This window comes from Heteronotia binoei, chromosome 1, assembly GCF_032191835.1.
Source record: "Heteronotia binoei isolate CCM8104 ecotype False Entrance Well chromosome 1, APGP_CSIRO_Hbin_v1, whole genome shotgun sequence".
Taxonomy (NCBI): domain Eukaryota; kingdom Metazoa; phylum Chordata; class Lepidosauria; order Squamata; family Gekkonidae; genus Heteronotia; species Heteronotia binoei.
In genome coordinates this window covers 74633151-74653698 of record NC_083223.1, presented here as the reverse complement: position 1 = coordinate 74653698, position 20548 = coordinate 74633151, and the positions used below count along the sequence as shown (strand labels likewise).

Sequence of the window (20548 nt, the reverse complement as noted above, 5' to 3'; positions counted from 1 at the left end):
GAGGTGACCGTTGCATGGATCATTGTTGCCAGATCGCCGTGCTCCAGGAAAGGGGCCAGCTGCCTCGTCCACCTAAGATGAAAAAATGCAGACTTAGCAGTGGCTGCTATTTGGGCCTCCATTGTCAGGGCAGTCTCCAATAGTACCCCCAAGCTCTTGACCCTGTATGCCATTATAAATGGCACACCGTCAAAGGCTGGTAGGGGAATTTCTCTTCCCGGGCCATGTCGACCCATGCAAAGGACCTCTGTCTTCGCTGGATTTAGTTTCAATCTACTCAGCCTAAGCCATCTAGCCACGGCTTGTAACGCCAGGTCCAGATTTTCTGGGACACAGTCAGGCCGGCCGTCCATGAGTAGACAGCTGGGTGTCATCAGCATACTGGTGACAACCCAACCCATACCTCTGGGCAAGGGGGCGCATGTAGATGTTGAACAACATCAGGGAAAGCACCGCCCCCTGAGGCACCCCACAGTCAGGCGTGTGTCTTTGGGACAGTTCACTCCCAATCACCACCCTTTGTCCCCAACCATCGAGGAAAGAGGAAAGCCATTGTAAGGCCAGCCCCTGAATCCCCACGTCGGCGAGACGGCAAGTCAGCAACCGATAGTCAACCGTATTGAATGCTGCCGATAGATCTAACAACATCAGCACCGCCGAGCTGCCTCGATCCAGATGCCACTGAAGGTCATCCACCAGAGCAACCAGCACTGTCTCCGTCCCATGGCCCAGGCGAAAGCCGGACTGATGGGGATTGAGAATGGAAGCATCCTCCAGAAAACTGTAACTGCAACGCCACTGCCTTCTCAATAATTTTACCCAAAAAGGGTAAATTCGAAACCGGCCGATAGTGTTCCAATTCGGCCGGATATAGCGTTGATTTTTGCAGGAGAGGGCGAACTACCGCCTCTTTAAGAGGTGCTGGAAAACACCCTTCCTTCAGGGATCTATTCATGATATCCCATACAGGATATCTGAACTCCCTCTGGCAAGCTTTAATAAGCCAGGAGGGACAAGGGTCCAGATCACAAGTTGTAGGGTGTGCAGTCAAGAGGATCCGGTCAACTTCCTCCAGGCTGAGAGCATTGAAACAATCCAGAACACGATCAGAAGACAGGCACGGGGCCTCGGGCTCACATACTGTCTCCAATGTGGCGGGGAGGTCGTGGCGGAGCGACATGATCTTATCTGCAAAGAAATTCGCAAAAGCCTCACAGCTGATCTCCAATTCCTTAGAATTTGGTCTGCCTTGCGGCAGCGTCGTAAGGATCCAAATTGTATTGAACAATTGTGCCGGGCGCGAAATTGCAGACGCAATCTTAGCCGCAAAGTATGTTTTCTTTGCAGCTTTGACTGCCATCTCATAGGACCTCATAAACTCTCTATAAGGTGTTCTAGTCACTTCGTCTCGAGCACGCCACCATTGCCTCTCTGGTCGTCTGAGTCCTCGCTTTAATTGCTGCAACTCCTGGTTATACCAAGGTGCTGGCTTTGGACGAGGGCACAGAGGACACCTAGGTGCGATCTCGTCAATGGCTTTGGAGAGCCTGTCAATCCAAGACTCTACCAGGTCATCCAAGGAATCGCCAGGAGGCCAGGGATCCCGTAGAGCCATCTGGAACCGTTCTGGATCCATCTGGCTCCGCGGGCAAGCTAAAATATGCTCACCGCCTAAACGGGCTTGGGGCGGGACATCCACACAAGCCTTAAGGGCGTAGTGGTCCGACCATGGCACTGCTGCAGCAGTAATATCATTGTTATATGAAATAACTACCAGTGAGATTGCAATTGGTTTCCTGTGAGAAGAAACTGACAGCAGATTGTGCTTGAATTTTCAGAGGGATGAGGCAAAATGCCCAGCATTGCCAAATGCTTGCACATGCATGCAGGACAGCGTGGGACCCCCAGGACCTCCAGGACCAGCTGTAAGCAAAGATTAATATATATTGTGACTGATACCTAACCCTAAAGAGTGTCTGAGATTTACACTGATCTCATAGCTCAGTTCATTCATGCACTAGTGCCAGTTCAAAGCAAAAAATCCTTCTCTTTTGTCTTGGAGCTAGGCCCAGATTTAGACCTAGCATTGGTATAACATCAATGGCTATTGATTTTTGGCACTTTCTCTTAGATGGTAGACAGCATAACTCTGCTGTGCAAGGGGCTTTTGTAGAAGAAGACTGCAGAGGGAGGAAGATTTGTCTGCTCATTTTAGGCTAAGGTCATCCAGTTCAATACACCTGATACCTGTTCTTCACAGATTTAGGAAAAACTTTCCTCAGCTCTGTTTCCTGATGTCTTAGGGCTGACTAATAAGTTACAGAGTCCTTGTGTCCACCTTGAGAAATTTTGGTCAGACATGTTCTGGGAGTTCCAAGCTTGAACTTAATTCCTAGGGATTCACAAGCCCAATTCGGAGTGAAACTTAGGGAAGAGGGAGTTTAAGCCTTTCGCTGTGCCATTTTTCTGACTGATATGGGAGTTGTTATTTTCATGCATATGTCTCCCCAGTGGTCCAAGAAGCTGCACGGTGTGTGCTGGGAAATGCTTAAGACCCTTTCCCCTTGTGCTGTGGTTTCAATCTGATTCAGGCCCCTGTCTTGCTGTGAATTAAATTCTGAGCAGGGAATTCCCAGACCACATCTATTGACAGTCCACGCAGGGGACATGTAGACTTTGTAATGCATGAATCTTTCTTTTATTAATTGGTTCAAGGGGTTGAACATGAGATATAAGGCTTGTGCTCTGTTACTGGGAATTAGGAACAGGACTGTCAAAATATAGCTATGGCTACACTAATTGATAAAAATAATATTTCCCCCATGCCAAGAGGGAAACTTGTTTGGGAGAAAATACTTTTCCCTATCATAAGTGCAACAACTTTCCTTGCTTAGAGCTATAATACAACAAAATGATTCAGAAAGGTGTTTTTTTGTTTTTTTTTACAAAGAATGACACTGAGGACTAGGCCACTGTGTATCATATACATTGTTTGGTTGCTGTATTATTGTCTTGCTCTCACCACATTGGTTCAAATTTCTGTTTCCTAGTACAATTACATTTTATTAGGTGTCATACCCTATTGCTTGCATTTATTTACAGTGTAATCCACCTTGGAAAAGGTGAACTATAAATTAACTAAAATAGTTCCATATTCATCAGCTGACTGGTGAAATCGACTACATCAAATCTTTTTGATCTAATTTACACTTCTAAGGGATAATTTTAAAAGGAAAAGAAAATCTTGAACATTATGAAAGAAGGTGTGCCCATTGATCAACAAAAAAGTGGATTTTGAAAAGTAAGAACAAATTCTTGCCATGGTGGATGTAGTTTTGTGGAGCAAGTACCTTACAAAGCTTTTCATGACTCTGGAATGTATGCACATATGAATGTTATTTTCTGTACTAAAATAAGGAAGACTTTAATATCTGCTTCAAACATTGTGTGTGCTTGTAGAGGAGTACTGCCCATGATCACCTTATCCATTAGGTTCCCACAGTAGCGGGACACATGTTTGCAGCAATAGTGCTTCTTTTACTACTGACAGATCATACTGGCTTTTCCAGTTGCTGCTTAAAGCTGTACAGAGACTTGAGTAGATACTATTATGAATGAGATGGGATGCAAATAATTGGTTTGTGCATTTTGGACAATAATAGCACCAGTATTAATCAGTCAGTCATAGATGAATCACCAATTAGGCAATTGACTCTGCTATTTCATTTGAGTTTCTGAAAAGATATACATACCCAGCTGTCACCAGGAGGTAGCTCACAACACCTTACATTGAGTGGAGAATGCTTACATTGTATGGGGCATATTACATAGCCCCATGGTAATTGGGGCAATGAATATTTTTCTGGATGTATAATATGTAATTTTGCATTCTTCAGGCCAAAGTGGTATGTTTGATGTTATTATTTTAGGGAGGCCCAGGTGCTAAGGGACCAAGAGGTGAAAGAGGCGCAAGTGGACCTCCTGTAAGTCTTTGTGTATAGTATGTTAATATTTTGTCTTACATTTTGAATACTGAAAATCTAAACTGGTTAATATATTTTTAGCTTAAGTATTTGTATTACATATTTGATTTATATGTAAGAATATCTAGAAGTGTAAAGCATAAATGTGACAAAATACATTTACAAACAAATGTATTATGTTTCTGTGCTTGTCAGAAAACTGTAACTGACTGCAGATCCTGTTGATTATACATGTTGCAGTATACCCACGTTTGCCTCTTTATATTGTGCAAATAGCGTCATACATTTCCTGTCTTTGGTTCATTCACAGTAGGGGATCCTAGAATAAGGATAGAGGCAATGTAAGCAATTGGTTCAGTTCCACTGCATTGTTCTTCCCTTTTCAAGGAAGATATGTGGGATTAGTTATCCACATAGTTCTCTGAGGAGAAACTTGAGAATACATTAATTTTCTGAATAATGGAAAAATTATTTTTTCAATTAATGCCAGAAGAAACTGCACTTACATTTCTGACATATTTTGAAGTAGCACATCCCTGTCCTTTATCTAACACTGCTTCAGTAGCATATTCAAATGACTTGTTCACAAAGTGATACACTTAACTGACAAGGCAACCTTTTCTCCCCCAATGGCTTATAGGATTTCTGCTTATATTATTATTATCTGGAGAGCCAGGAGATAATGAAAATTTTAGATTATTAGTTATTTGATAATTTCCATCACCATTTGAAAAGCCATTGACATCAATTGAAACGGATTGATCTTATTTAGATACAACTTTGTAAGACACCAAAGGCTAATAAACTTTTTTCTCTTTAAGGGGCCACTAGGACCTCGTGGAGACACGGGTGCTTCTGGCCCTCAAGGCCCACCAGGTCCACAGGGGCCAAATGGACTTTCCATTCCAGGAGAACCTGTGAGTATGATTCTGCATGCATATCTGTGCAGAGGATAGGAATGACTGGCATATCTTAATAAGGGCTCTTACTCAGCCTTTCCTGTTATATTTTAATACATATTTCACAGAAGCCTTGAACACCTTTGAATGGGAACAGCATCCTTTAGTACAGAACATTATATTTGTAAACCGCACTGATAGACTGACTTGTTGCTGCACCCATTGATGTATTTATTTTACTCTGGCAGAACATGGTGATATCAGTAATAATAGTTTAATCTATCAGTGATTTATTTTACTAATGATGGCACTTTCCACCGGTGCAAGGAGCCTTGTGCTGTTGTAAGAGACTGTTCTGGAGAATGCATCCAGGAAAGGCTCTTTAATTGCACATGTGTTAATTTTGTGTTAATTTTCAGGAAAATTGGGAAGTTTAGTTCTTGTTATAGTAAAGTGTTAATCTGAGGGCACTTGGGTTGGGTTCTGAGAGAACACCTGCTGTCCTTGCCCAAGCAACTTGCGTGCAGATCTTAGCGTAATAGTTAGAATGACTAGGACCTGGGAGATCTGGGTTCAGATCTCCACTCTGCCTTGAAGCCTGCTGGGTGTACTTGGGCCAGTCACACTATACCTACAAGACCGGGTTCTTATAACAAAGGAGAGCCAGATGCACTCCTAAGGTCCTTGGAGGGAGAACAGGATTCAAATGTACTAAATATGTGATGGAAATCCAAATTGTCTGTACAAGCATATTCTTGAATCAATTGTGCATAGTTAATAGAGTAATAGGTTGCACATCTACATCTGAAACTATACAACCTTATGGCCTACTGAAATGTGAACCTTTTCCCTGTATTCTCAAGCATTTACCTTTCTGTTTTCTGTAAGAGGACTGGATTCAATGCTTTCATAAGCAGGGTGAGATTATAGAAGGAATCTTGGTCACTTTCCCCTTCCCAGTGCAGTCTCATGTATTGCCCAGAAAAACTGCTGTTGAAAAGGAGGGGACCCTCAGGAACAATATATAGCACAGCGTGCTATAGGGAGAAAGCAGAACTGGCAGAACCCTTTCTGCCCCTGAAACACATATTTGTGCAAACTTTTACTCTGCTTTTTCAGAACTTTCTTTCTCTACCTTCTCTATCCCATGCATAATCTTGTAAACCTCTGTCATGTCACCCCACAGTTGACGTTTCTCCAAGCTAAAGAAGGTGTAGGAGCTGTGAATAATTTCTTCAGGTTCCATTTCCTGTTACAGCACCTTATGCTGTTCTTGAGCACTCTCATGAACTGTTTATCGTGGTAGATAACTCACTGAAAATGTCAAGACAGTGGGTGATTGCAATAAAAGGCCAATGCCATGCTGGGAATTATTAGGAAGGGAATTGAAAACAAATCAGCCAGTATCATAATGCCCCTGCATAAATCGATGGTGTGGCCTCTTTTGGAGTACTGTGTACAATTCTGGTCACTGCACCTCAAAAAGGATATTATAGCATTGAAAAAAGTCCAGAAAAGAGCAACTAGAATTGATTAAAGGGTTGGAACACTTTCCCTATGAAGAAAACGCTTGGGGCTCTTTAGCTTGGAGAAACATCAACTGCAGGGTGACATGATAGAGGTTTACAAGATTATGCATGGGATAGAGAAGGTAGAGAAAGAAGTACTTCTCTCCCTTTCTCACAGTACAAGAACTCGTGGGCATTCAATGAAATTGCTGAGCAGTTGGGTTAGAACTGATAAAAGGAAGTACTTCTTCACCCAAAGGATGATTAACATGTGGAATTCACTGCCGCAGGAGGTGTTGGCAGCTTCAAGAAGGGAATGGAGAAGCATATGAAGCAGAGGTCTATCAGTGGCTATTAGCCACAGCTTATTGTTGGAACTCTCTGTCTGGGGCAGTGATGCTCTGTATTCTTGTGCTTGGGGTGGGGGGGGCACAGTGGAAGGGCGTCTGGCCCCACTGGTGAACCTCTTGATGGCACTTGGGTTTTTTTGGTCACTGTGTGACACAGAGTGTTGGACTGAATGGGCCATTGGCCTGATCCAACATGGCTTCTCTTATGTTCTTATGTTTTTTAGGCAGCATGCTGGTTAGGTGCTGCATTGGGAAGGATTTTTTCCATAAGCTCTCATTCCATTCACAAAAGGGATGGATCCAAACCAAAGTATTTTAAAGATATCTGGAGTTAATATAATATTTTTCTTGCTAAATATAAACTGTGACTAAAATGCATTGCTTATTAGGAAGAATTAATAAATGTTGTATTTAATGGTAACAAGCATTCACGTAACTTTCAAAAAGTAATCCATCTTTCTCTCTTTGAAGTTTCATAAGTGTCCTAATTGAAAACAGAAAACCAAAAACACATTTGAGTATTAAATTGTCTTTAGTACCATAAGAAAAAATATTAAATTATAGTGTTTGTAACTTATTATTTATTATTTACAATATATATATATATATATATATATATATATATATATCCTGCCTTTCTGTTTGTACATGGGATGCCAAGGTGGCTGACAGTTTACAATACATGGTAAAATTACATTATAAAACCATTATAATAAAAACATATTTAAAATGTACATCATTAAAACAAATTTTTAAAGAGTTAAAAACATTAAAATATCAGTTAAGAAAGAGGGATCATCAAGGGAATGCCAAAGTGAAACAAAACAGTCTTCACCCTCTTGCAGAAGACATCAACAGAAGGGGACAGGTGAATCTCCCTTGTTGTGTGAGAGAGTTCCAGAGCTTTGGTGCCATGGCCAGGAAGACCTTCTCCCAAATTGCCACTCCCCTAATCTCAGGGGAGGGGCCTCCAAAGATGACTGTATTGGTGGGGCCTCCGAGGTAGTAGTGGGGCCTCCAAAGATGACTGTAACGATCAAGAGGATTCAACTTGTACATAGATATGGGAGTGTATGTGTAGGTGCCTTACTACTGCTTAACATTTGGAAAGAAAATTGTTCATTTCTTAACAAGAATCTTGTGCCATAAGCATTTGCAAGCTAGATCCTACTTTGATCAGAGGTGATGAAGTATTCTCTGACTAATGAAAGCTTATGCTACAATAAATCTGTTAGTCTTTAAGGTGCCAAAGACTGTTGTTGTTTTTTACTGCAGCTGACTGATGCAGCTACTCTCTGGAATTAACTTCTTAAGGATGACTAATCTGTTTTCTTGAAATTGTGGCCATTTCTGCATTGAAGAACTTTCAAATAAAATAATACAGTAGCTCAAAGTTTGAAGCTATAATCAATGAAGATGCATTAGCAAGGTTTAAGCCATGAACCAACTGAGGCAAAAATTCAGTATGGCTAAATTGTTTTATATCTAAGAACATTTTAGTCTGACTAAGTGGTACATATATGCAAATTAGAGTTCTGAATATTTTGATTCCTGCTTTTCCCAGAGGAGGAGACTGCCAACATCAATAGATCATGTGACTGTGTCAAACATCATGTTGACCCTTACTGCACTGAACACTTGGGCCAGCAAAGCACAAATAGTCCAAATGCCAGCTTGCCCTGGAATTATGCATGCCATTAGTCTCTAATTTTAATTCCAGAGCAGTTCTTGATATTCTCCTTCCTCTCCAGCAGTGTTTTCTGGCTAAAAAAGGTTCCCTGTTTTAGGCTACAGACGTGCAGCCAAAAGGACGCTGAAAAGCTCATGCACTCTGGCCTGCTACTCAGTAAGGCCCCTGAAGGAACCTGATGTTCTTATTTCAGTTATCTTAATAAACATCATTTTATGCGACTGTTGTATCCTTTTCACTAAACCTCTGGTGTCCTTTCTATTCATTTCTCCATGCTACACTGTTCAGACATAAAAACACACACTGGACTCACCCATCCTTCCATTGATATAATTTAATAATCTTCCAAGCAATTTTCCTCCAGCTTAAGGAGCCTTCTTCTGATTTAACTGTCTTAGTCTCTTCCACCAATGTAAGCCACTCAAGTTGAAGAAGGGTCCTTAGGCTGGAGGAAGGCGTCCAACTTTGCTCAGTGCAGTGTAGGTCAGGGTGGGATTCACCCCATTATCTAGTACGTGATTCTGTTTCAGAATTATCATCAAAATGTTGCCAGCACTGTGTTCATAGTGCTGAATTTATGAGGACAGTTAATGGACATTGAGTGTTAATATAGACATGTACTGTGTCGTTATCAGTGATAACCAGGGGTTTTTTTTTGTAGCAGGAACTCCTATGCATATTAGGCCACACACCCCTGATGTAGCCAGTTCTCCAAGAGCTTACAGGGATCTTCTTACAGAGCCCACTGTAAGCTCCTGGAGGATTGGCTACATTAGGGATATGTCACCTAATATGCAAAGACGTTCCTGCTATAAAAAAAAAGCCTTGGTGATAACAGAAATATGGGTGAGAAAACTCATCTTTGCCTTCCTTTTACTGGTTTGAGTCAAGATCAAGATTTTTCTTCTCAACAGCTACTTGCATGAACACTGGGCATAATGAGCTCTATTAGAATGTGTATTTTGATCTGAATGTTATATATTCTTTAGTTCATAATGTCAATTACTTTACAGAAAACAAATACCCTTTATTATTTGTTATCAATTGTAGGGCCGTCAAGGGATAAAAGGTGATGCTGGAGAGCCAGGGCTACCAGGTCGATCAGTAAGTTCATTTTTATGGTGTGACTATGACACTTGCATTCCAAAAGAACTAGCTTAAATAACCTACAGGCTTGAATGAACAAAGTTTCATTACAGGTGTGCATTCAGCATAAACTGAACTGAAAAAATACCTTTAAAATACTTTATTGGTATTTTTCAGGTATTTTTAAATCCAGTTACCAACTGGGGCTCAATTTTGACTATACAAAATGGCCAGACCCTGGGATATTTCTGAATTTAATGGGCACTTCAGGGATTGCAGTTCCCTTTCTGGGTGAACTCACTGCTTGGAGAAGGCATTTAAAAAGACTGTGAGCCCTTTAAATGCCTTCAGAGTTCAGCCATGATTTGCAAATGGAATTTAAAGGGACTGTGTTCCCTTTAAATACCTTTCCCCCTTCCAATGGAAACAATGGAGGATGGGGGCATCTTCTGGGGCCCATAGAATTGGACCCCCTGGTCAAATCTTTTTGAAACTTGGTGATTTTTTTTGAGGAGAGGCACCAGCAGCGATGCTGCAAATGTGGTGATTCTACCTCAAAAAACAGAGCCCCAGATACCCCCGGCTCAATTCTCCATTATAGCCGATCTGTTGACTATAATGGTCCCCATAGGGTATAATGGAGCAAAAAAAAATTGGCTTCCTGAATATTTATGAATATATTATACCATACCAGTATTGAGATCCAGGAATATCAGGAAATACCAATGCTTTCTGGGTTTAATATACCCTAATCTGAAAAATATCAGAGTCTTTTTTGTACATCCCTAGTTTTCATGTATGTGTTCAGCTATTCTTGAACACAGAAAACTAAGCACTGTAAAAACAATTGAAATTTATAAAATTTAACTAAAACACATAGGTAAAAATTCATTTTGTGTGTCGGTTGTCATGTTTGAAAAGAAAAGTAGTTGGTGGAATTAAAGTTAGACAATTTTAGGCAGTTCATAATATGTTACATTTGGCATATGGACTTTTAGAAACAGATCTTTAATGATTAACCAATATCTCAAATTCACCTTTAAAGTTATCATCTGTAACATAATTTTTTGTAGGGACAAAAATACAAGTAAAGTGAAAATTAGAATGATTTTTTTTCTTTCTTGGTTATTTGTATCAGGGTATTTTTGTTTGCTTGTCTGCATGTTCCATCTGCTGCCAAAAAGCAGTATCACAGTAACTGATGAGTTTAGAATATATATGAAAATGTCATCTTAAGTTTTCTATTGTAAAGCTGAATAATTTTCTGATTTTTTAACATCTTTTTTCTTTAGGGGTCTCCAGGATTACCTGGGCCCCCTGGCCCAATGGGACCTCCAGGTGACAGGGTAAGCATAAGAGATGAGAGGTCCATTGGCTATGAGGCTGTGGTATTGTTTAAGCAACAGATCTTGTTTTAACCGCAGGCAACAGTTTTTCTACTTAGAAAAGATATTTATGTAAGAAATTATATTTGAATATGCCTTCACATATAATTTCACACATAAATGTCTTCTAAGTAGGAAAATTTGATCACTTGTAAAGTAGGGCATCTTGATTGTCATCAGTATCATGCTTCATGTGCAAATTAGATATGTGTGTCATTACACACCATTTGCATATATGACATGTAGCCCATGCACAGTTTTCCTACATGGACATGATACCCATCAGAGGCTGCTGCAAGGAGTGGCCAAGTGTCAGGGTGAATGAAATCTAAATGTAGTTTAACAAGCCACATGGACAAGTGGAATAAATTAAGATCCAGGGAGGCATAATAGCCAGACAATTGATGGCTCAAGTAATCCTTGATTTGAATCTCACTTCTGCCATGAACTCAACTCAGGTAGCCATTTGCCTCGATCCCTCATTTGCAATATAGGGATCCTAATACCTATTTTACAAAATTGTTTTAAGTATTACAAGAAGGTGATGGATGTAAAGTACTTTGAATACTGTAAAGCGTTATACAAATGATAAGTGTCACTATGACGATTATGTGTGCTTGTGCACATTAATATGAGGGATGTCACAGTTTAAATGTTTTACATTACCCAAAGACTCCTGAATTGGCTTTGACCAATGACTGTATGTACATTGTCAAGCCATAAACCATCAGCACAAAGACTCTGATTGAACTGAGAATCCATGCAGATTTTGGATTAGGAAAGGAAGCTTGCTTTTGAAAAGAGCCTCTCAGTACTATACTATCAACTAAACTGCGTATTGGTTTCCATACTAAAACTAGAATTAATACAGAACAACTTGGCCTGGCTGTTATACAGTGGAGATGTGAATACTTGAAGAATTTCATTAAAAAGCCAAATTAAAAAATGGTGATGTGGAAATTAAGGAATAAGAGATCAGTATTTTATCCAACTGTAGAGAAAGACTATTGGCACTGAAGGTATTTGAGAAGATGACAACCAGTCCCATAGCCAGGATTGGAAGAATTGGGGGGCCCTGATTTTTTTCAGGGGGCACATAGTGACCCCAACCTCCATGGCCTTCTCTCCTACCACCGCTGAGGAGGAAAGCTGCCAGCTCGCTGCCATACACCCCCCTCCCCACAGTTGCTCCAAGGTGATCCCTTTCCACTCCTCTTCCAGCAGCTCTGATGGGGAGCCAGTCAGGGTTTAGATACGTGCCACACGGTCTCCTGCCCTTACCTGTAGCATGATCCAGCTAGGCAAGCCCGGTGGGACAAAGGGGGGGGGGGTAGAAGGCGCCACCAAGTCACAGCTGACTTCTGGGGCTACAAGACCTCCGATTTGGATTTCTTCCTATCAGAGGGCAAGCCAAGACTGCCCAAGTGCAACTCCCTCACTCGGGTGGCCAGCGAGACCAGGCCAGAAAACCCCTGCAGGTGAGCATCTCCTCTCCACTGATCCCCAGCCCCAGACTGCAGCCGGGACCTCCGCTTGTGTGCGCCAGCCTACCTTACCCTGCCCTGTCTGGCAGAGAAAACCTGCAATGAAGCCATCTGCTCCCTACTCCCGCCGCCTCGCTTGACGGCCAGAACAGCCTCTTCTTGAAGGCGCCCTATAGTCCAACGTCAGCCCAATGCGGAGCTTAACTTTCAGTCCTGGGCGTTGAAAGTGCCCTGTTGTTTCTACTTGTTGAGAGGTCAGAGATTTCTTCCGGCCCCTAAGCAAGCAGAAGCAACGGAGCTTAACTTTCAGTCCTGGGTGCTGAAAATGCCCCGTTGTTTCTGCTTGCTGAGGGGTCAGAGATTTCTTCCGGCCCCTCAGCAAGCAGAAGCAACTGTGTGTGATGACGGAAGAATGGAGAAGGATGCAGCTGAGGCACTGCAGGTTGGTTAGGGGCCCCAATTCGGGGGGGGCTGTGTTCCCATAGGCCCCATCGTAGCTACGGGCCTGATGACAACCCTAGGATTATCTTGATTGCAAACTGCTAATGCAAAGTTTTTGTGTGCTTTTTGAGAGGGGACTCTGATTTGATGCTCTGATTTAATGGGGCTTTCTTATTTATTTGAGTGAGCTTTAGCACTAAGCATGACTTCTCAGTCTAAGTAACACCTTAGTATATACTGGTATTAGTTGGCATGACTGTGTAATCCATGCTTAGTAGAATAAACAAGATAGCACAACGGTTTGAAATAATCCATTAAAAGTTAATAGTGAATAACTTAAACTAATTGTCATACAATTAATTGTCTCTTTCATTTTTAAGCTATAAATCTTCATTTTTCAAATAGGGCTTTACCGGAAAAGATGGTCCAACAGGACCAAGAGGTCCCCCTGGACCAATTGTAAGTGTTAATTTATAATATTATTCAAATGCAATTTTTAAAATGTTAATTCGGAGGTTTTTGTTTTGTTGAATCATGCATTTGTCAACTGCATCAGTCTCATATCAAAATGTCAAGATGCTGTTTTCCACACCTACCCACCTCATCTTTTGTGCGACCACATGAACAGGTTATATTAGACAGCTGTTTAATTTTGTGTATTATGCAGTACCTCACTATCTTATCTAGTTGTTGAGTCAGGGAAAATATGTAGCCTGTTGACTTTTCCTCTGTGCATTCTAAGTCATGTCCCCACAAATATGGCAGAATAGAAAGAAACTTTGATGGCTACAGATGGTTAAATTGAAGACGTTTTTTAAATCTGGCTGCAGCTAATGTGGTCTGCACATGTTCATTATGCTGGAAAACAGTCAAGAGGAAATCATTTTGAGTACAGTTAAGCTTTGAGAATACTAGAAGCTTCATGATGTTTTATGAGGCTTGAAAATTTCTCTTATGGAATTTGTGCCTTTGATGTGATGAGGAAGATGTGAATGTTGAGAAGTCTTGGGGTTTGTGGCAGATTGGAAAATACATTCTCAAAAGAAAAGCTCCTGGTTTCTGGGGTATAGTTCTTAAAAAAAAAAAAGCTAGCCACTAGGAAGGAGTTGCTCTGAAATTGTGATTTAATTTCCCTATATAAAATTCCACATGTATTAAGTCTACCTGTCTGTATGTCTGTCTGTTTTCCTGTCATCACCCACTTCTTCAAGTGGAAATAACACTAAGGGGAAGCTGAAGGGAGCAAGGATTCTGTAATCTTTAAAATGGAATAGCATACACTCTTCCCAGGCTGGTTGCTAATAGGAACTCCAGTGACTATCTGAGTATGGAGCACTCTGCTCCTTGACAACCTGAAGCAGCTGGACCAATCCCTGCCATCTTACTGTACATGTATTTGAATGATTAGAAACTTCTCTGTCTTAACTAGAAGAATATGATGCTGTTTTAAAAGATTGCCTAACAATAGAGCAGCCTGGCACTCTTACCATTTTACTCCCATTTACTAAAACCCATAGTCAGTTAGTATGGCCAGAAGGCATAAAGGAAATTATTAGGCAAATTTCCAACTGCAAATACAGTATGTCACAGAAGTGAGTTCACCCCCTCACATTTTGTAAATATTTAAGTATATCTTTTCATGTGACAACACTGAAGAAATTGTGTTGCGTAATTTTATGGGGACAACACATTTACACTGTTATACAAGCTGTAGACTCACTACTTTACATTGTGGCCAAGTGTCATTTCTTCAGTGTTGTCACATGAAAAGATATACTTAAATATTTACAAAATGTGAGGGCGTGTACTCACTTCTGTGACATACTGTAAGTCACCTTTCCTCATGAAATCATAAAAAATAAAAATCTATGTTCCTGGTATAGCTGGAAGGCACAAAATACAGCAACTTTGCTGAAGCCAAGCAGTTCCATGTACACCTTTTTGAGCAGCACAGTAAAAGTCTATAAAGAAAATAAGTAAAAGAAAACTGAGAGGCTCATGGTATATGTTGCAAGGCATATGAAAATGTAAACCAATAAAAGTGGATAGTAGAGAGAATTCGTAGATGCATTCCTTTACACCAGGGTTGGCAAGACTTGCTTAATGTAAGCGCCACCTAGAATAAATGTCAGATGTTTGAGAGCCGCAAGACATGAACAAATATTACACACACATCTTTATTAAAACTCTTGATATTTTCTTTGCACAGAAAGATAAAATACATATGTAGACATTTGACAACATGACCATGTTAGAAGGAGACTTTTTAAAAAACAAAAGCTGGGAATAACAGTCCCCATAAAACCAGCATAAGGAAAGGTTAGGGAATTATTTTTTGGCACCAGTGGGAGAAGGAAACATAACATGTACCATATAAATCACTGACCACCATTTGCACAGTTATGCATCTCTCTTTGCCTTGACACCAAGGTTAGTAAATACAGTTCCTACAAGATCTATGAAACTAAGGGGAAACCCCGTGCTGCCCTCTTTAATTCTGCCTCTCCTTCCAGTGGCTCCCTTGGCTCTTGTGCTCTCTTTCCCTGCTCTAGGTCTACAGATGTCCTCTGTGGCGGAGAAAAAGAGTTTGCAAGCCTGCCTATTTCCCTCTCCTTCCCGACTTCCCACATGGCAGAAATAATCACCTTCACCTACCTATGGGTCAGCACTCAGAGGCTGACTGAGATCCCGATGCTAAGCACACTTACTTGAGAGTAAGCCTGCATTAAGTTCCTCCTCGACCTCTGGGAGCCACACAAATGTGTGAAAGAGCTGCATGTGGCTCCTGAGCCTCAGTTTGGCCACTCCTGCTTTACACCATTTACAATGCCTTCTTAGGCAGAATTGCACCCTTCTAAATCAGTCTTAGATTTGTGTAACTCTGCTTAGAGTAGCACTTCTAGTTACCATCTCACTAATTTCACACAGTATAGTTAATTAAGCATATTTACCAGCCACTATTAGTATGCTCCTTTGTAACATTCCTTTCCAATGTTCTTCTGCACAGGGTGCCCCAGGAGTGCCTGGAGTAGCTGGCCCTACTGGGAAACCAGGGAAACCAGGAGATCGTGGATCACCAGTAAGATAAACAAGAACTCATTTCCCATTATCTGTTGTGAAAGATATTCTTAAAAATTCAGACAAGTAGGAGGCATTTCTCAGCTTGGCCTCATATACAATAATTACCATAAGAGTTATTTAATATTTTGAAATTAATATCTTGATTCTGATTTTAAGCATTATTTTGAAACTAATATCTCGATCCTAAGTTTGAATTTTACAGTAGGATTTTTATTTTGTTTTGGATCTTGTTGTTGTTGGTTGTTATTGTTGGTTTTTTTGTTTTTGAGATTTAAGTCTCAGAACTGGAAACTGCACTTATAGGTATAGAGCACATACCAAGGCTTATATTTCTGCATTATATAAACATCTGAGTGCTGGATCAGCAAAATCACTGGAATTATTTCTTTTAAGCACAGGCACATGCAATATGCTGCCTAAGGTGGAATTTCTTATGTATAGTATCATAACAGCTATTGGTTTCAAAATGTTCGAATTTAACAATGTAACCTCAATGTTGTGTTGTGGGCTTTGTGTTGAGTTTTTCATCTAAAACCAACTTAGGAAAAAGGCAATGTGATGTGCTAGTAGCAATTGCTGGAGCCACTCTGTCTGATGTAGGCAAGATTGCTGTGAGAAGGCACTTGGTATCGAAGGATACAACATTCACACCCCTTGAGACAGTGTGGAAAAGTAGCAGACTTTCTTTCATACCTTTTGCTTGCATCAACATTCTTAAAACTATATGGGGTGATATTGTAAAGGACAGCTAGGAGACCCAAATATATATTTAAAATACTGATAAGGTTTTTTTGGATATATATATTTGGTTCAGATAAATTTCTGCACATCCCTCCTCTTATCCTTGGATTAATTCTGTAACAGCTATTGAAAACATGCATAGGGGCTTTCTGGAACTACCTGGCTGAGGAAGCAGGATGCTGGATTAAATAACCTTTAGTCTGATCTAGTAACAGTGTCAAATTTTACCACAGAGCAATAGTCTTGTTCATGTACCATCAATTTCAGTGGCTAGCTTTCTCAGAATTGGGGTCTCATTAGGACTGTTTTAATGGTATAGAGAAAAGCACTATCATTTGTTGATGTCTGTACATCAAGCTGCTGTTAAGTGATATTGGAGCAGGGACTGGTCTAAAAAAAAGCTATCAGTGCTACTGTTAGGGCTTTTTATGCACCAATCACTTTTCAGTGAAGTTTTCTGTTTGATTTTTCTTTTTTGTTTGTTTCTATTTAGGATTAATCTATGTACCATTTTCAGTGTATACTATGATTGGATTCAATTGTCCCAGTTCCTTACTGGTCTGACATCACATTTACTGTTTCTTGAGTTCTCAGACAAAATCTCAGCAGGAACTCTGGCATACAGTCTTTGCAGATGTGTTTTCAGACTCATGCAGCAGATGTGATTTCAACACCTACATTTATGCTATAAAGCAGTGCCAAAGGGGCAACTCAAGGCCATATGTGTGACTGGTCGGCCAAATGTAGCCTGCAGAGTTCTAAAGGTCATCCAAGCCTTTTCTTTAGCTGTGTGGCCCAGTTCCAAAATACTGTGTGGCCCAGTATTCTTTCTGTGTTTTTGTAATCTTTCATGCTGTAATTTCATTACCCATTGATCTTTGTTAGCACCAGTCATACAAAGATCCATATTACATAGTATAATCAGGCATGAAACTGGGAGATCTCACCGTCAGTTATATTGCCCCCCCAGTCGGAATGAAGAGGCTGACACATTGTTGGATGAAAACCAGGCCGCTTTATTAAACATAACTTGAACGAGCAGGAATGGCAAGAGGTCTAAGCCTAACAGGACAAGCCCTGGGGTCAAACCCAGTACCCCACCTTGTCCTGGGAGGGCGAGCCACCCTGCCCCCAGCAAAAGCCAAATATCATCTGGCCAGTGCTGAGCAGCCAGGCCCAAACTCCACCTCCACTTAGACTGGCATCCAATCCACTTGAAGGATCCGCCCCAGTGAGGCTTTGTCGTGATCTGCACTCCCCGCATTGAGCCGTAAAGCCCATCTGCAGTTCGTACAGACCACCAGCACCAACTGGTGCAGAGCCATAGGTGCTCCCCTAAAATACTGTAGCCAATACCTCATCCTGCCAAGCGACCAAACTAACAACTCCTCCCCAAAACTCTACACTAACCAGCAGTACAAGGTAGGCGAAAAACAAATTCACTTATGCCAATACATTGAAAATGAAAAAATTCCTACCTGGCCCCAAATAAGGCGACCAGTAAAACCTGTACTGCATAGGGCAGGCGGGTGGGCCGAGAGCCAAAAAGAACTGTGTTGATCTTCTTCGTGGTCTCTGTGCATCACACCGATGCGAAGTGCGGGAGTAAAATTGCACCCCCCGACAGACACTCTCTTTGCCTGCTGTGCCTGGGGGAAGGCCACACGCCGGCTTCCTGCTGCCACTGCTCCAAATTCTCGAAGCAGACCAGGAAAAACCGGGCGGCAAGGTTAGCAGCCGCGCTCATGGAGCAAGCCCTCTCTCCCCGCAAAATGGCCGCCGAGCAGACCGCTCCCGAAGAGTCATCGACATCGAAGTCCGTCGACGCCGATCGCCAAGTCGGTGAAGCCGATCGCCCCCGTAAGCGTGCGGGCTCGGCATCTGACGTTGAGTCCCCGGTGCCGATTAAAAAGCACAAGGACGAAAAGGCAACGTCTGGCGATAAGGCGAAAAAGCCCAAGAAAGCTGAAAAGGCTAAGCCTGCTCAGTCGGCACCGTTGACTTCTCCTGAATCTCCCCCGGGACCGGTTGGCGATGTTCCCCCGTTGAAGCTGTTTGCTGTACGTTGGGACAGCCAGCTGCTCGCTTCGGCCTCGACGCAGCTCGTCATTACCGACTCGGACTCCGAGATCGAATCGGCTCAACGCTTGGCCAGAACGCTGGACCGTCGTTCCTCTTCGGGCCGAGAGACTCCTCGATCCCGAAGCCCGGTTCGCCACCGATCCGATCGAGACCGGTCTGAAACTCGCTCTCCGCAAGAGGTCGGGACTGATCGTGCTCTGCAGCGGCCAGTACAGCAAGTACCCTGGGATCAGCGCCAATGGCAATATCTATACGGCGCTTACCCACTGCAACCTCCGTTCCCATGGCTTGCCCCGAAGCAACCAGACTGGGACCAGCGCTCTGCCACTTCGTATCACTCTCGCATGTCCTACCGCCCGTCGAAACATTCGTCGGCGGCGATGGGGGCAGCTCCTAAAGTGGATCCGGTACCGAAACCACCTGACTCGGAGCATCACACTCGACGGGAACCGACCCCCAAGACTCCTCCACCAGAGCAAGGGTCGCCGGTCGACCGAAATCCATCCGAGCGATCGGCGTCGGCAGAGGCATCCCCCAGATCGTCGGACTCCTCCCCCGACGACCCGGAAGACCCCTCTTCTGGGGATCCTTCCCCCCCCCCAGAAAACGTCTGATGAACTTCCCATTTCCCCCTCAGAGGACCTCAAGTCCTACGGGGATCTGGTCCGCAGGATGGCCCAGACACTGTCTTTGTCGACGGAACAGCCACTACCAGTCATAACGGATAGTGTCTTCGATGTCGTCCAGAGGGACACCTCTACGGCAGTGGCGTTGCCACTTACCAACGTGATGCTCCAAACGGTGAAATCCTCGTGGGACAAGCCCGCTTCTACCCCGGTGTCTTCCCGGCGCTTGGATCATATGTATCAGATCCAAGAAAGCACCGCCGAGTTCCTCTACACGCATCCTAGACCGAACTCGGTGGTTGTGTCCTCTTCATCCCGGGCGAAGAAGACACACTCCACACCACCAGATAAGGAAGGCAGGAAACTGGACTCCATGGGTCGCCGGCTATATTCTGCGGGGTCATTGGGGGTGAAAATAGCCAATTACTCGGCGTGTATGGGACGGTACCAATACGCCTTATGGGAGCAGATTTCTTCCGTCCTGGGTACCCTTCCTGAACAGACCAGGGGCACTCTCAAGCGGCTGCAGAAGGAAAGCATACTGCTGGCTAAGCAGCAGATAAATTCGGCCAAACACTCCGGAGATGCATGTGCCAAATCACTAACGACGGCCATTTCTCTTCGTCGACATTCTTGGTTGAGGTCTACGGCGCTGCAACCAGACACTCAAATCTACGTAGAGGATCTTCCGTTCGATGGTTCGGGGTTGTTCAGCTCCACTACGGACTCTGTCCTCCAGGAGCTGGACAAAAGCATCAAAACCTCGCGTAACTTGGGTGTTTCGGCCCCCCGCCCTCAATCAAAGCGGCAGTGGACGAAACCGTGGCAGAAGAAGCCGTATGCGAAGTCACCAGAGCGTTCCTGGAAACCTAAGTCTTCTGCGCCCTTCCAGCGTCAGCAATATTCTTCCAAACAGAAGTACTCTCCCCCTGCTACCCAGCCTCGTCAGAAAGGGTCCAAGCAGGGCAAGCAGGGCCTTTGACTTCCTTCCTCCATCAGTTGTAGTGGACTCTATCCGTCTTTCCCCCCACCTACTGGAGTGGTCCCTTGTTACATCGGACCTGTGGGTGTTATCCATCATTCAACGGGGGTACGCCATAGAGTTCCTACGCTACCCCACACTAAAGTTCGTCCGTACCCCTCCTTCCCCATCCCTCCAAGCGGAAGTGGACTCCCTCCTCCTCAAACGTGC

General features: G+C 42.9%; 1 protein-coding gene across 3 annotated transcripts in view; it reads left to right on the top strand.

Annotated features, from left to right (window-relative positions):
- The window catches only part of COL12A1 (collagen type XII alpha 1 chain), a 180234-nt gene that overhangs the window by 143709 nt on the left and 15977 nt on the right, over nucleotides 1-20548 (top strand). For all 3 annotated transcript variants that reach the window (XM_060236209.1, XM_060236191.1, XM_060236199.1), the window contains 7 exons: nucleotides 1839-1925; nucleotides 3930-3983; nucleotides 4805-4900; nucleotides 9481-9534; nucleotides 10809-10862; nucleotides 13232-13285; nucleotides 15834-15905. In XM_060236209.1, coding sequence (XP_060092192.1) covers nucleotides 1839-1925; nucleotides 3930-3983; nucleotides 4805-4900; nucleotides 9481-9534; nucleotides 10809-10862; nucleotides 13232-13285; nucleotides 15834-15905 — 471 coding nt within the window. The remainder of the gene's footprint in view (nucleotides 1-1838; nucleotides 1926-3929; nucleotides 3984-4804; nucleotides 4901-9480; nucleotides 9535-10808; nucleotides 10863-13231; nucleotides 13286-15833; nucleotides 15906-20548) is intronic.